Below are 16,673 nucleotides of genomic sequence, written 5' to 3'. Positions count from 1 at the left end.
GCATACATACGCATCCTATCATTTAGAATGCATTCTGCAATTTTTGTGCACATGATGCGTTTTTTTCCGCGAAAAAAAACACATCGCGGTAAAAAAAAGCAGCATGTTCATTAATTTTGCGGATTTTTTGCGTTTTTCCCGCTATTTAATGCATTGGGAAAAACGCGCAAAAAAACGCATAAAAACCTTGCAAAAAATGAGTGCGGATTTCTGGCAGAAATATCCGTTTTTTTTCAGGAAATTTCTGCAAGAAATCCTGACGTGTGCACATAGCCTTATATAAGTTTCATCCACTTTGCTGGAGCTGTAATGCTCTGCATTTTTTTGTGCAAAACTGCACCAAATTGTCATAGTGGAACCTTAGCCTTCTGAATCATAATAGAGAGGCGTCAGCCAAAACACACTTACTTGGGCGAGATGGGCCCGTCATTAATGTGTACGGAAGCCTCACGCCCGTTGCTGACCCCCAACTTTGGCTACCAGGAAAAAAAGAAAAAAAAAGAGAGATAAATTGCGTGCTTGTTTTTAAAAATAAAAAAGAACCTCACTCACCCTCCCTGGGTCCAATAACTGAACTCAGGCCAAAGCCAATAACAGACATCAAGAGAGTGGTGGAGACTCAATGTTGGACCCAGGTAGGGTGAGTAAAACTCAGTTTTGGTGAGTAAAGCAGTTTTTTTTTTTTTTTTTCAAGAACAAAAAAAACAGGACGGGAAGAAGAAGCACCACATCAGCACTGTGCCCCCTTTATTCTCAAGATTGACGGTGGGGATCTAAGAAGTCGGAATCCTACAAGTTGTAAAATGATGATATATCCTAGTGATAAGATATGAGATTGTGAAGCCCCCTTTTAACTTTATATGCAGTCTTGGACTGGCCCATCGGGGAAGAAGGGAATCCCCCGGTGGGCCCCTGTGCAGACACGGACCCCAACATTACTATATGGGCAGTACTTGATTCACTTGATTCACTCTGTACAGAAAAACTACCCAGTTTATTATTACATAGAGGTGTAGGTAAATATGTGAACGAGGGTAATGTAATATTTACACGCAGGTGAAAAGAGATCCCCCAAAGTCAATCTTACTGGTGGACCCTTGGCACCCCAATCTGTATCTATGCATTGGGTTTGGGGCTTAGTATCCAAAAAAGGTAGAGATATATTAGGAAATAAGTGACAACATCTGCAAGGAGTTTGAATGTTCTCCCCGTGTTCCCGTGGGTTTCCTCCGGGTTCTCCGGTTTCCTCCCACACTCTACAGCCATACTGATAGGGAATACAGATGGTGATCCCCAATGGGGACAGTGATGATAATGTGTGTAAAGCGCTGCGGAATAAGATAGTGCTAGAAGTAGCACGGTGGCGCAGTGGTTAGCACTGCAGCATTGCAGCACTGGAGTCCTGGGTTCAAACCCCACCAAGGACAACATCTGCAAAGAGTTTGTATGTTCTCTCCGTGTTTGCGTGGGTTTCCTCCGGGTACTCCGGTTTCCTCCCACATTCCAAAGACATACGGATAGGGAATTTAGATTGTGAGCCCCAACGGGGACAGTAATGATAATGTGTGCAACCTGTAAAGCGCTGCGGAATATGTTAGCGCTATAAAAAAAAAAAAAATAAAGATTATTATTATTATTATTATAAGTATAAGCAAAGCATAATATTAAATAAAGTGATAGAATTTTAGTCCATTGGTGGATTTTTTGTGTAATAGACAGACATTGCGGGTCACCCCGATCAAGACACTGTCTATTTACTCTATATAAAAATATAGGAAGATTCCCATCTCATAATGCATTAACATATCACTAATATATGCCCTCTCTTTATTATAGGTAGGGGGTACTTACTGTTCTTAAGAATGAATGGACTGGGGGACAGTGGCGCCCCTGCTGCCTTCTGTGCAGGGGAACTGCAGCAAAGCCCTATGCAAGAGAATAGCAGGTCCCTGCATCTGGTGCTGGCTGGGGTCATATGATTCCCAATGTTCAGACCTGCATCAGCTGCAAAATTATGTTAAAGGGATTTCCTAAGGCCACGTTCACCCGTTCAGTATTTGGTCAGTATTTTACAACAGTATTTGAAAACAGTGGATGATAAATATAGAAGTGGTGACGGGTTCCTATCATACTTTTCATCTGATTGTTCCACTCCTGAATTGGGCTTATTATACTGAACGTGTGAACGGGACCTAAGTCTGAGATCTGTTCATGGACTACAACCGATCATAAAACATCTTGTTTGCAGCTGGTGCAACCTGGGATGACATAATCCGAACACTCCCATAATTAAAATGAACACTTCCTATCATAAGGGTAAGTTCACACTAGGCGGTTTTTCAGCATTTTTTTTCCGCAGCAAAACCTTATCTTTGGCTGGAAAAAGCATGTTTTCCTTGCTTTTTGTTGCGGTTTTTGCTGTGTTTTGGTGCATTTTTTCCTACGGTTTTGGCATGCTAGATTTGTCTCTTGTGCATCTTGATAGTTTAGTGTTGAAATAAGTCCTATTCCATAGAATTAGGTTTTGGCACAAAAAAAGCAGCAAAACATGATAGCTACATTTTTTATGCTTTTTTTTGCTGTGTTTTTGTGCATTTTTTGCTGTGGTTTTGGCATGTTAGATTTGTCTCTTGTGCATCTTGATAAAGTTTAGTGTTGGAAATAAAAGTCCTCTTCCATAGAATGAGGTTTTGGTCCAAAAAAATACAGTGAAACCTGATACCTGCACTTTTTATGCTTTTTTTGTGCGTTTTTAGCTTGCAAGATTCGTCTCTTGTGCATCTTGATAAAGTTTAGTGTTGGGAAAAAAAAAAGGTCCTACTCCATAGAATCAGGTTTTGGCACAAACAAAAACACAGTGAAACCTGATACCTGCATTTTTTTAATGCTTTTTTTTGTGCGGTTTTGGCATGCTAGATTCGTTTCCTGTGCATGCTGATAAAGATTAGTGTTGGGGGAAAAAAAAAGTCCTACTCCATAGAATCAGGTTTTGGCACAAAAAAAACGCCACAAAACATGATACCTGCGGGTTTTTTTCACCACCCAATTCATGTCAATGAGTGAAAAACGCAAAGTGTGTGCATGAGATTTCTGAAAACTCATAGGCTTTGCTGGTACTGTAAAAATCAATAAATTAATTTAAAAAAACGACCCTTTTGGTTTGCAAATCCGCAGCCTTGTAGCGTTATCGTTGTGGTTTATTAAGGTTTTTTTTTTTTTAACTATTTCTCGAAAATATTTACCCATTTTTCCTTTCCTGTTATATTCTTAAAATTCTCTAAATAAATTATAAAAAAAGCCTAGTGTGAACTTAGCCTAACAGTAGATTATGCAGCATTCTCCCTTTTTTCTAAAATAACTCCAAATGTTTTTTTTTTCCGCTTATACAGTTTTATACTTTCTGCAGCTGTCACTATAATGTGGTTAGTGTGACCTTTTCCCAAAGCTCCCAAGCTTTTTCCCCTGCTCCTCTGTTAAGTCATGCAAAAAAAAAAAAAAAAGGAATGAGAGACATTCTGCAGAATCCCACTTTACTCGAATGGGGTGGATTTTGAGTGCACAGCTGTATAATAGAGTAGCTGGATGTCAGTGGTGATAGATCTGCTATTTGCATGTCCCAGCCCACCATCCAGCCAGGCCTTCCCCCCATCATCTCTGCTGTATTCTCAGCAATCTAGCATTCACTCATAGTAGTAGGAGACACAAAATCCTCCAAGCCTGCCTTTACTCTGTGCACTCACTATGCTGGATTGCCTGGTGGTCCTGCTACATGAAGGAGGATTCCTAAGGACTTACCCCTCTATGGTGGAGAGTGTTGCCACTTACCAACTATAGGAGCTGCAATATAGGAATTTTGGGGATTTTTTTTTTTGTGCAGAGCAGGAGGGAGCCCCAGCCAAAAAAAAAAAAAAATCGGTTTCCCATGACCAACATGCATCTTGCCTTTTGGCTACTGGGATTACTTCTATTACTACAAGACATCTTGAATGTGACACCAGCAGCAGCAGCAGGTCCCAAACTTCACCCAAGGCAAGGTAACTACTGGGGTGTGAATGGGAGACTTGGTGTGATACCCCTGCCATGATCTGCTTGTGATTGCACTTTATTAGTAGTATTATTTGAATCTAACTTTTCCTTATGTGTTGCAGCTAAGCTCCTCCAGAGACTGGGGGACTATGAGATAGTGACTCCCACCAGAGTGAATGAGTTTGGAGAAGTTTATCCCACTAATATGCACTTCAAAAGGAAAAAGAGAAATGTCAGCCCCTCTGCAGACACAGACCCCTGGGTCAATTCCACCACCCATTATAGACTTTCAGCTTTTGGACAGAAATTTGTATTTAACCTCAGTGCCAATTCTGGATTTATTGCACCGGTGCTAACTGTGAGCCTCTATGGGAAACCCCAGAGGAACCTGAGCGATCACTACAATCAGGACACTGATTTTGGGCATTGCTTCTACACTGGACATGTGAATACAAGGAGCGAGCATATCGCAGTCATCAGCTTGTGCTCAGGAATGGTGAGTCTTCCATAAATTCAGTCGTTCCACTTGGAAAGGCATTGTATGTCAATGGGACGGAGGCACAGTGCAGTGTGTAGGGGGAGAGATGTAGCAGAGCTGAGTGTGTGAGCTGTGAGTTTACAAAGTTTTAGCAAAAGTTAAATAAACACACATCTAGCTATAGGTATGTGTGTATGCATAGTGTGCCCAGGGCTGAAAGTGTTAAGTGTGGTTTGCATTGACTAAACTTTTAGTAAAAGTTGCATAACCACACATATATCTATGTACCAATGTCTAGATAGACAGATTAATAGCTAGATATTTGATGGATGGATGGACAGATAAGGGTGGCTAGATAGATAATTGATACTGAATGGATAGATAAGATATATATGATGGATTTATAGATAATAGATATTGAATGGATAGCTATTGATGGATGGATAGATAAATAGATAGATAATTGATAAATGGATAGATAATAGATATTGAATGGATAGCTATTGATGGATAGATAGATAAATAGATAGATAATAGATTGATAAATGGATAGATAATAGATATTGAATGGATAGATATTGATGGATAGATAATAGATATTGAATGGATAGATAATAGATATTGAATGGGCAGATAATAGATAGATAATGGATGGCTAGATATACATACACGTGTTTATGCAACTTTTGCTACAATGTTATTCTTAATTTTTTTTTTTTTTTTTTTGTGCAATTATTTGCTCTTGATTAATATTTTGGTATCAGAGTTAATTGATTTTGCAAAAAAAACCCAACTAATTGTGAACAGTGCCCATAACTAGCCATTGGCATCCTGCTAGTAGTCATAGTATCACTTCAGTGTAAGAGGTGGTAGAAGGGGGGATTCTTTCTCCTGCTGGTGTCACTAGGGGCATGCTGCACATTCACACAGTGCTGGCCAAGGGACTGGTGCCCTCCCAGGGAAAACTGGGATTTGGTGACGTCATACTGATAGGAGCGGAAACAGGGGGCTGGACACTCATTGTAGGGGGGTGGGTGATGCTGGTGGGGCAGTGTCTGCTGCTAGAATACATGTGAGATTGCAGATTTCTGGGCACATTTAAGGTGGAGCTGTTGTGCCCTGTGTGAATGCTAATGATTTAGCAAAACCTGAGAAGTTTGTAACTTTTGTACAAAAAGTTTCCCGAGTTGCTTTAGCTGTTGTAAAAGTTTTTCAGTAAGTTTTGCAATGTTGGAACATACCAGACAAATGCAATAATATTACTAACGCAATCATATAAATATTGACACCATTACTGTAGGGGTAAAGTTACAATGTTGCTATTATAAATACAGTGTCGTAAACTTTCATAGACTTCAGTTATTTGATTTGATTAGAAATTATTCTAGTGAATGATGATGATGATGATGAAATGATAGGATGTGATCAAGTGACGTCATGGGTATTATCATAGGACATATTTTAATACATTAATCATAATCTGATGACAATATAGCAAGAGATACATTGACGATTTGCTTTTAGTTTATGATCAGCTTTACATGGGTATCTGAAAATCTTCATGCGCCACACTGGCTAACTTGATCCTTTAAATATATTGGGTAATCATTCGTCCATCCTATCAGGAATACTTACCAGCAGATGATGTTGTGTAAAATCCAGAAATCCCTTAAAGCACAAAACGCTTTGGAAATCTTCGTCATCTCGTAAGGAAACGTGGCACCGAAGAAGATCAATAATTTCCTCGGGAATCAACTTTTCCAGCAAATCTGGATAACACGGTCCCGAAACCCAGTCCATGGCTACACTGCTCCCCAGTCTGGCTCCACACTGGGCTGTTGTTGTCGTTTGTTTGGAAGGTGGAGTCTACATCACTGGAGTTTCATTTAAGGCAGCCGGAAATAATTTTTTTCCCAAAGGTCCAAAATGTGATTAAAAAATTATCTAAAAGTTGATTACTTAGTATTTACTTTCATTTTTTTACATAAGAGATTTATATGATAGCAGTTTTTGTGAAAATCGGATTGATTTTGGACTTAAAGGAGAGGATGCAATGTAACAATACTACCTTAAGTGGTATATGTTTTTTAAAAAAAAAATCATAGGGCTATGCAGGCTGTCTGGTAGAAAGAAATAAACTTTAACGTTACAGGATGGAGGATTATGTTATGATCATGACGTTATAATAATTAGTATTGGCATTCATTTTCGTGTACTTTTATTTATTGCAATTTGCATCGACGTACGTTGTACAAAACAGGGATCTTCACGTCGTACGATGTATACAAAAATACGTTTTTCAAAGTGTACATGGGTTCAGCTGTCTTGTAGGACCCTTTTCATTTTTTTTTTGTGCCATTAAAAGGGGTTACCTGGACGTAAAGCCCGGCAACGCAAGAAATGTAACAATGTTAAACTATGCTTATACTCCGATAAGTGGCTATAGTAATATGAAGCCACATCCTCCATTGTTGATGTGCCATAACACCAGCCATTTATTTATTTTACTCGTATAGCGCCATTAATTCCGCAGGTCTTTACAGACATTATCATCACTGTCCCAAATTCCCTATTGGTGTGTCTTCGGAATGTGGGAGGAAACCAGAGGAAACTCATGCAAACATGGGGAGAACATAAAAACTCCCAACAGATGTTGTTCTTCATTGGAAATGAACCAAGGACCCCAGCGCTGTAGTGCTAACCACTGAGCCACTGTGCTGCCGGTTGAGCAGAGGAAGTGATATAACGTTACTATAGACAGCATAGTCTTATACATCAATATTAATGGTTTAGCTGTTACATATTTTAGACACAAAATGGGTCTGTGGGTTATTAAAACAAAATAGAACATATTCACATAGGGACACCCGCCGTGCCGTCAGACCACCGACTGTGCCGCCTTCAGTTCTCCTGGCTTCTTCCTCTAGTGTGTGATGTGACCACTGATTGACTGCAGTGCTAATGTGATGTTCCCCTCCCCCCACCAACTGTGAAGACAGTATGTGATCATATGCTCCTTTGTTGTTCTATTACCCCCATTGGCCTATTTTGGTTTACAGAATGTAATGAGCCACCCTTTTAAAGAAGACATTTCACTGGATTTTTTTTTTTATTTAAACTGAGCACTCCCTTAAGTTGCCTCTGCTCCCCCGATTCTGGAACAGTCTTTCTTTTTCTTCTGTGCCCCTCCATTCCAAAGTTATGCCCCCTGGAAATAATTGCTGCAAGTTTTCTCTTCAACCCAACTGGGCGTATACCACACAAAACTTCTCAGTGGGCGTAGACAGGTTTTGATTGGTCAGCGTAAAAAAAAAGAAAAGAAAAACGCCCACAGATAAGTTCTGTAGTACACGCCCAGTTGGGTTGACAAGAAAACTTGCAGCATTATTTCCAGGGGACATAACTTTGGAATGGAGGGGCACAGAACAAAAAGAAAAAAACGTTCCTGAGTCGTTAGAACATCACCAATTGGAGAAGATACTCAGTTTAAATGTAAAAAAATCAGTGAAAGGTTCTCTTTAATTGTCTAGAAAAAATAAAATTTGTGGGGATAAACAAGTAACCCACCTGATCAATTTATTAAAAATCATTCTACATGATTATTGACCCAGGTAAACATCTAAGATGACCTTTAAATAAATGCCAATCGACATATTGTGTCAGCGCTCATTAAGACTTAACCTAAATTAGGTAAAAACTTCAATTAACTTTATGACTTATAATTGATGTGATTTACGTAAATTTGATATCTACACTCACTGGCCACTTTATTAGGTACACCTGTCCAACTTCTTGTTAACACTTAATTTCTAATCAGCCAATCACATGGCGGCAACTCAGTGCATTTAGGCATGTAGACATGGTCAAGACAATCTCCTGCAGTTCAAACCGAGCATCAGTATGGGGAAGAAAGGTGATTTGAGTGCCTTTGAACGTGGCATGGTTGTTGGTGCCAGAAGGGCTGGTCTGAGTATTTCAGAAACTGCTGATCTACTGGGATTTTCACGCACAACCATCTCTAGGGTTTACAGAGAATGGTCCGAAAAAGAAAAAAAATCCAGTGAGCGGCAGTTCTGTGGGCGGAAATGCCTTGTTGATGCCAGAGGTCAGAGGAGAATGGGCAGACTGGTTCGAGCTGATAGAAAGGCAACAGTGACTCAAATCGCCACCCGTTACAACCAAGGTAGGCTTAAGAGCATCTCTGAACGCACAGTGCATCGAACTTTGAGGCAGATGGGCTACAGCAGCAGAAGACCACACCGGGTACCACTCCTTTCAGCTAAGAACAGGAAACTGAGGCTACAATTTGTACAAGCTGATCGAAATTGGACAGTAGAAGATTGGAAAAACGTTGCTTGGTCTGATGAGTCTCGATTTCTGCTGCGACATTCGGATGGTAGGGTCAGAATTTGGCGTAAACAACATGAAAGCATGGATCCATCCTGCCTTGTATGGAGCATCTTTGGGATGTGCAGCCGACAAATCTGCGGCAACTGTGTGATGCCATCATGTCAATATGGACCAAAATCTCTGAGGAATGCTTCCAGCACCTTGTTGAATCTATGCCACGAAGAATTGAGGCAGTTCTGAAGGCAAAAGGGGGTCCAACCCGTTACTAGCATGGTGTACCTAATAAAGTGGCCGGTGAGTGTATGATGCCAGTATTGCCAGGCCGGAATTCTTTCAATTCTCACCATATGACCCAAACAAACTTCCGAACAATACAGACAGTAAAATACAAGAGCAGCGCTCTTCAGAAGAGTCAAGATAATGCAGGACTGAAAAAAGAAGTGAAGAACTTCTCAAGATATGATATGGAGCTATGATCTCAGCCTACTTACAGCCTCCCTTCCCCCAACGTGTACTTTAACCTTGACGGGCAAAGTAGATTTACAATAACACTGGACAAAAAAAGTAAAGCTTGAGCTCTTAACCGGGAAACTTTGTGGATAAAAATAATGATCAGTTCTCTAAGAGGTGGTACAAAAACTGGGACCAGAATCCCAAAATAAACATAAGATTGATCCTTATGTTATCTCTTTTGTTTAAAAAATAAAAAAAATAAATATGGACCTCAGAATACATCTCAAAGTTATTTTGGTTTCACACGCCTAAATGGACGAATAGAGATGTCTCCAAATATAATCCAAATGGAGCACGTCATCTTTTGACTGCATACTCCAGCTTGGCCAGAGGTGAAACTTGAAGTTCCCAGGACCCCCACTTACCATTTATTACAACCATTTACTCCACAGATGTCTTCTGATGAGGCCTTTGCATTTCTTTAGGAACCAGAACCCTGGTGTCCCTTTTTTAACAACTTTATAAAACTGCGCCCCTGAACTTGACCAGTGATGGTCAATAAGATTTTATTAATGTTGCCACTCTCAAATGTTATGAGATGCGATCTTTACACACTCATGAAACTCAACACTCCAGTTCTTCCTTAGAAGAAAAATAAATGAACAGATATCACACGGATTCCAACAACTATTTGCATGTCTGCCTATATGCAAACCTCCGTCATTCATGGATCTCACTGGACATCATTCCAGTATGGTGGAAAAAAATATGGTGATTAAAAGTTACCATCCACATTGGACAAAACTCAGAAGAACCCTCAATTTTGACTCCTCAAACCTGTAGTCAAGTTCACAAGTTATTTGAAATAATATTAAAGTCTACTCCTTCAGAGCCAATGGTTGGTCTGGACCACCAGATGTAAAAGTTCATACATTGACCGCTTCATCGTCTTTTCAGATTAGCCTTATGTCTGGTCACTGTATTTTTGAGAATGAGAAGAATAACATGGTTTACAGTGGTGTTCTTGGTGCCAAAAACATCTGAACCTTTAGAGAATCCTGATGGACCTCGATGGAAGTAACGCGAACAGTGCTGTTGTCTTGTAGAAATTGGTGGATAAGTTTGATTCCGACAAAGGCACATATTCTCCACGTGTTTCCTTTGGCATCCCCCTCCCAGTAATAGTTTAGAATTTAGATTATCATTGCGTGAGGATAGTGGTAGAATTTATTGGCACTAAATAAATGGAATCTGTTAGTAAAAATGGGCAAGACGTACCCAATATGGCCCGGTAAAGAGTGGAAGCCATCATGGTGGTGGGAACAAAACTGTAGTGAATGCATTAATTGATCATGACCAATTTAGGTTGTCCAGAATCAGAACTGACCATTAGCTTTGTGGTTTTCATGGTGTAATCTAAGTCTGATTGACACCAGACAACAGTTATGTTCAACTTTATTTTTGTGGTTTCCATATATATCATGATCAGATTGTACCCAACGGCTTGGAACGAAGTGAAGCGTTAATTACTTGTTCAGCTAATTGAGTTTGTGAAATTAATCACGGAGTACTTACAAATATAAATGCATGAGCGCTAATAAAGAAATGTTCTGTTCCTGCTGTTTTAAGAATACTCCGAATGAGTGGAAATAGGGAGGGAGAAATTCTTAAATGGGATTTAAGAGCCTAGTAGCCTCCTGTGGAGATCTTGTGCTCATATAAACATTTTCACTAGGAAGTTCTCAATATTCACTCCATTGAATTTAACCCAAGGAAAGCTCTTCTTACCCTATGTTTATTGACATTGGAAGAATTCTGCCTATTACATATGTATATAAGGATGTAATCTACATTGCAAAAGTGAGAGATGTATCTTCTACTAGTGCCCCAAAATTTGGATCCATAGTATCGTACAGCCAGACAATGTTGTGCCCCAATCAAAACAATTACCCCCAATTGCCTTCAAAATAATGACTCTCAATCTGATGGCTATATTTAAAGTAGACTAAGGACATTGTTCATCCGACAGCCATCTCAGCTAACTCTTCCATATACAGAAGCACTGATTCTGCTGAGAAAAGAAACCTGTAAACTGAAACGTTGACCAGCAGTCCGAAATTGGACATGTCCAATTGACATCACTGCTGACCATCAGTCAGCCGGTGCCTCAATATACATTAGACCAGTGTTTCCCAAACTCCAGTCCTCACGGACCCCACGGGTCATGTTTTCAGGATTTCCTTAGTATTGAGCAAGTAGTGGAAGTATCTTCAAGGCATCAAGAATTGTCTCACTTGTGCAACACTATGGAAATCCTGAAAACATGACCCATGGGGTCCGTGAGGACTGGAGTTTGGAAAATACTGCATTAGACCATCGGTCGAACCCGTGGATATCGACGAGTTCGGCCTACCTAAGTCTGTGTATGGCCAACTTAAGGCTACACGGTACAAGCAAAAACCAGACCAGTCAGTGCTCCAGAATTAGTAAATGTGCCCCAACGAGGTTGAAATTTTCAAGCCTTAGCTCAGACTACTGTGGCCGCTCATTATTGTTTGTCGGAAGAGGAATGACCATGGATTCTAGATGCAATCACGATAAATCATTGCGTAAAGGGGACTTGGCCATCTTAATTTTCCGTTGCTAACCAAAGGTTCTGCTCACTGGTGGACATAGAGGGTCTCTGTGCAAGAACAATGTATGGGCTCTTTGCTCATTGTAATGCACAATTCCACCTGTTTTGGAGGTGTAAATTGGCCCAAGAGGTGAGGGGGCCCATGTGCGGCTGCATGAATGATATGTCCGAACTTGGTTCTGCTGTATCGGTCAGCATGCCACATTTCCGATTATATCACTTTGTTTTGGATCTCTTGCGACATTGTTGAGAAATCTTCATTTCATTGTTGTGACAAATGTAACTCGGCAAACGTCAGTGCATAGAACTTTTTTATGCCCACCAGTGCACCAGTAAAGCAATAGCTCCACAGATGCAGATCAGAGAGGATTCATTGAAATTGAGGCACATTCAGCTTCACAGGAGAACCTTTTGTTTACCAATAGAAGATGAAGCTAACAGATTACCTTTTAAAGCCACGTTTCGCAGAATCCTTTCCTCACGGGCCCACCAACAGATAATGTTTTAAGGATTTTCTTAGAATTATTATCACTTGTAGAATACTATCAAGGCATAAGTCATTGTCTCAGGTTTTCTCATATGTGCAACATTATCTGTCGGGGATCCCTGAGGACCAAAGTTTGTGAAACACTGATTTAAAGAATACTTGTATTTTCTGTTGACACTTCAGATTAATCTGTTATTATTTCTGTCAATTTTTAAGACTCGCATCTTGCTTTTTTTTCACCAGGCTGTTAAAATTTTTAATTGTCTGGGCTACTGGGTGGTGACTAACTGCTGGTACACAGACAATGAGGGTTTCCTGCTCCTCTATCTTTTATGTAGCATCAGCATAGTGGACATTATACAGCAATACTGAGCAATGTAGCTGTGAATCCAGTTCAAAAGTAAGATAAAACACTTGAGGACAACCATTTTAACAACTTTCTGTCGTATTATCACATTTTAGAATTAAAAATGTATTTTTTTTTTATTTTGTGATACAAAGTAAATATTGTTACCGCTGCTTCTGAGTAATTATTTCCACCCAGGGGGTTCGTAAAAAACACTAATGTTGAACCTGCTACTTTTAGCCATTTATATCATCATATCACACCACCCCACAAAGCCCTTCATCTGTTGTTAGAGTGAATGGCCAGACTTTCTAGACTTTTTATCTATAACAGCTGTTATTATGGGTTGGCAATGTCCGTTACGGCCCAGAACGAGGAAGGATTTTGCTACTTTGCTGTGATCCCTGAGCAGCTGCGTACAGGGCTTATTATGTATGTCCGCCCTTCTAGGTACGATAATTCTCACATAAAACAATAGCTTGGTTGTGTGACCTTGTATTCAATAATATCATACCGGGGTCATGGTCAGTTCAGAAATGGCCCAGGTTGGAGAGCGGGGAAGGAGTTGGCAAATACAGCTGCAGAGCTTATTCATTAACTGCAGAAGTGATTGTCTGAATCTTAATGGGGTTTTTCCTTTCAGTAAAGTTTTACCTATAAGCTCCATTAGAGGTAAAATCCAACAAAATGTGCTGCAATAACCTTCCCTGGGTCCAGCGCTAAGTGTCCGCCGCTGCGCCTGGTGTCATTGTCTGCAGCGCTGACGTCACATCGACAGCCAATCAGTTATTGGCTGCAGACAATAACATGATGTAAGCGCTGCAGACAATGACAGACATCAGGAGCAGCAGTGGGGACTCAGCACTGGACCTGTGAGTATGAGTGACTGCATACTTATCAATTTAGACGGGACTACCCCTTTAATGAATCAGATGCGTCTGACAAGTGGTGTCCACCTCCGTGCGCCTCGCCACAGATCTTACTCCAGTCCGTGACTGGAGTAAGATTTCTGGCTTTACGTAACAACGCAGCCCATCCTGAATTAGGCAACCTGTGACACCACCCCGGCCCAGAACGCACCACCTTTGCCCATTTTTCAAGAGTTGGGAGAAACTGGTGTGAAAATGTCAACAATTTTGAGACTTTTCAAAGCAATTTACACCAGAATTTTAGTAAAATTGCTTTTAATGAATCGAGACCTATGGTTGCAATAGTTTAATAATCTCTGTTTAAGGGGAACCCTCCATATTTGGTGGAATCGGACGCTCCACGATTAGCTGACAGGTCATTTCATCATGTAGGATTGCGATCATCTATTATCCAAAGAAGCTAAAGAGAGCATTCGGCACTCTGGAGATCCCAAGAAATCTAGGAATGATTTAGACATTCTTCTTATTTCAATAACACAATGTAATGCTTCGTTTCTCCTGTGGAGGTGCTGCAGAGAATTTGAATACTTATGGCTGGATTCTATACAGATTACAGCTGATCGCTGGAGTGTCACAGCAGCAGGTAAGTTCCCCCTTCCTGTAGGGTTGCGATCATCAATTATCCAAAGAAGCTAAAGAAAGCTTTCAGCACTCTGGAGATCCCAAGAAATCCATGAATGAGATAGACATTCTTCTTATCTGTAATGCTTCATTTTGCTTCTATTAGTGCTGAAGGACATTTGTATACTTATGGCCGGATTCTGTATCGATTACAACTGATCACTGGAGGTCACAGCAGCAGGTAAATTCCCAATTCCAAGAGAGAGCACTCTGGAGATCCCAAGAAATCCATGAGTGAGATAGACATTCTTCTTATCTGTAATGCTTCATTTTGTTTCTAATCGTGCTGATGGGCATTTGTACACTTGTGGCTGGATTCTGTATCGATTACAACTGATCACTTGAGGTCACAGCAGCCGGAAACCCGGTAATCATAGTCTCTTCTCATTCTAAGGCCCCCGCAGTGCTGTGACGTCATCACTGACATAGACCACTGGAGCAGCCAACATTGGATTACTGGAGATGGCATCCATGCCCTGGAAAAAGTTTTGCTTAATTATCCCTTTAAGGACATCTGTAACAATTCCCCTTGTTTGACTCCATCATCAGTGGCTTCGGTATCAGTCCTGCTCTCGCTCAGCGCTGATAAGGGGAATGTGATGGTTCGTCTCCTGGCCAATAAAAATAACACAGCGAAATGAATGTGTCATAAAACGTTGCGCTGATCGCTCATTGGTCGCTGATTTATTTGTAAAATGTTTTACTTGCGCTTTTTATCTGCTATTTGTCAGCATTATAAACTAACCTCTTGGCTTCACAGACAGAAATAGGATCCAAATGCACATTAAACAGAAGGGGGGGGGAGTTCATAAACTTTAAGGAGTATTAAAAATGGGAAAGAAAACTTTCTGGAGTAAACATTACTATGTCAATGGAATTTACCCACAAGTCTTTTCTCTGTGATTTTTCCCAGGACGATTTAGCGGATTTCTTCCAAAATGTAATAATTTACTAACGTCGCTAAGGTAAATAAAGGATCTCCAGGTGCCGTTAGGAGGTTTATAGAAGGTTCGAAAAGTGACAACTATTTCTCTAAGTCAGAAAAGTGCTAATTGTAGCTGTCGCCCCACTCTGTAGGTTGTATAAAGCATCAGTGAGCACAAGAAATAGCCCCTCCAATGGTACATAAAGCAATCTGTTAAATGGCGTTTGTCATCCTCCAGATTTTTTGCAATGTAATATGGAAGCAGCATAATGTAGGGACTGAGACCCTGATTCCAGCGATGTGTCACTTACTAGTCTGCTTTGTGTAGTTTTGAGAAAAACACTATTTTATCTGCTCCAGATCTAGCAATTCTCTGAATGCTGAGCTGTGCATAACCCCGCCCACATCACTGATTGGATGCTTTCTGTGTACACTGTACATAGGCAGAAAGCAGCCAATCAGAGGTGGGGGTGGAGTTACACAAAGCAGTAGGACTACATGACAGGAGACAACTAGTCCTGTAGTGATAATCTCCTTCTGATAAAACACTTTTTATTGAAGATACAACACAACCTAGTAAGGGACACATCCCTGGAATCAGTGTCACAGCGTCTAATCAGATTACCTGCTGACAGATTCCCTTTAAATAATCATTTATTACTCAATGAACAACCTTGTCTTGGTCTTTTTTTCCATTGAGAACTATAGTTTCCTAAGTGAGTTTGCACCTGAAATCATGATATCTTATGCTGCTGATGAATCTTGTGCTTAATGAGAACCAATTAAATGCATGGCTGTACTGCTGATTACATTGATGCCTTTGGTGAAGAAATCTGCTTTGTGGTTCTTGTTTAATCACCATTGGAAGATTTCTGCTAATTAGGTTTCGATGCACAGGGGCCGGACTGTGCATGGGGTCTTCTCTCTGTCTGTGATTCCCTGGTCCCTCTGATTTCTTCGGGCTTTTAACGACCTACCTCCACTGTCAGAAATCCCCCCACTCCCCCAGAGTGGCTGCGAATATCCTACAGAGAGGAGAAGACCCCATGCATTAAACCCACCATTAAATATCATATCCATTGTAGAAATCCTAAAAAATTAAAGGGGCTGTTCATTATTTATAGATTGACGTTTTTATTGAATTTTCGGAAGCGGCCGCTGCACAGTGTACGGCGCTGTGCTGTTCCGCTTCATACCTTTTTATACATCAAACCGCCACCGGAACTGATCACAGCTGATCGGTGGGTCTACCTGGTGTCAGACCCCCATCGATTTAATATTGTTGACCTATGCAAAGGTTAGGTTATTAATATCAAAGAAGTGGAAAACTACTTTAAAACTGAGTTTTCCAAAAATGATACAGGTATTATTGTGTTGTTTTATATAGCGCCATCATATTCTGCAGCGCTTTACAGACATTATC

General features: G+C 40.5%; 1 protein-coding gene across 1 annotated transcript in view; it reads left to right on the top strand.

Moving 5' to 3' along the window:
• Window positions 1-2,052: 2,052 nt before the first annotated feature.
• Window positions 2,053-16,673, top strand: part of ADAMTS9 (ADAM metallopeptidase with thrombospondin type 1 motif 9) — a 218,896-nt gene continuing 204,275 nt past the window's right edge. Inside the window, exons 1-2 of the mRNA XM_077275942.1 lie at window positions 2,053-4,034; window positions 4,149-4,522. Coding sequence (XP_077132057.1) covers window positions 3,923-4,034; window positions 4,149-4,522 — 486 coding nt within the window. The 5' untranslated portion in view covers window positions 2,053-3,922. The remainder of the gene's footprint in view (window positions 4,035-4,148; window positions 4,523-16,673) is intronic.

This window comes from Ranitomeya variabilis, chromosome 8 (assembly GCF_051348905.1).
Source record: "Ranitomeya variabilis isolate aRanVar5 chromosome 8, aRanVar5.hap1, whole genome shotgun sequence".
NCBI lineage: Eukaryota > Metazoa > Chordata > Amphibia > Anura > Dendrobatidae > Ranitomeya > Ranitomeya variabilis.
Note: the sequence above shows the minus strand (reverse complement) of the source record. Positions and strands in the feature narration are given on the sequence as shown.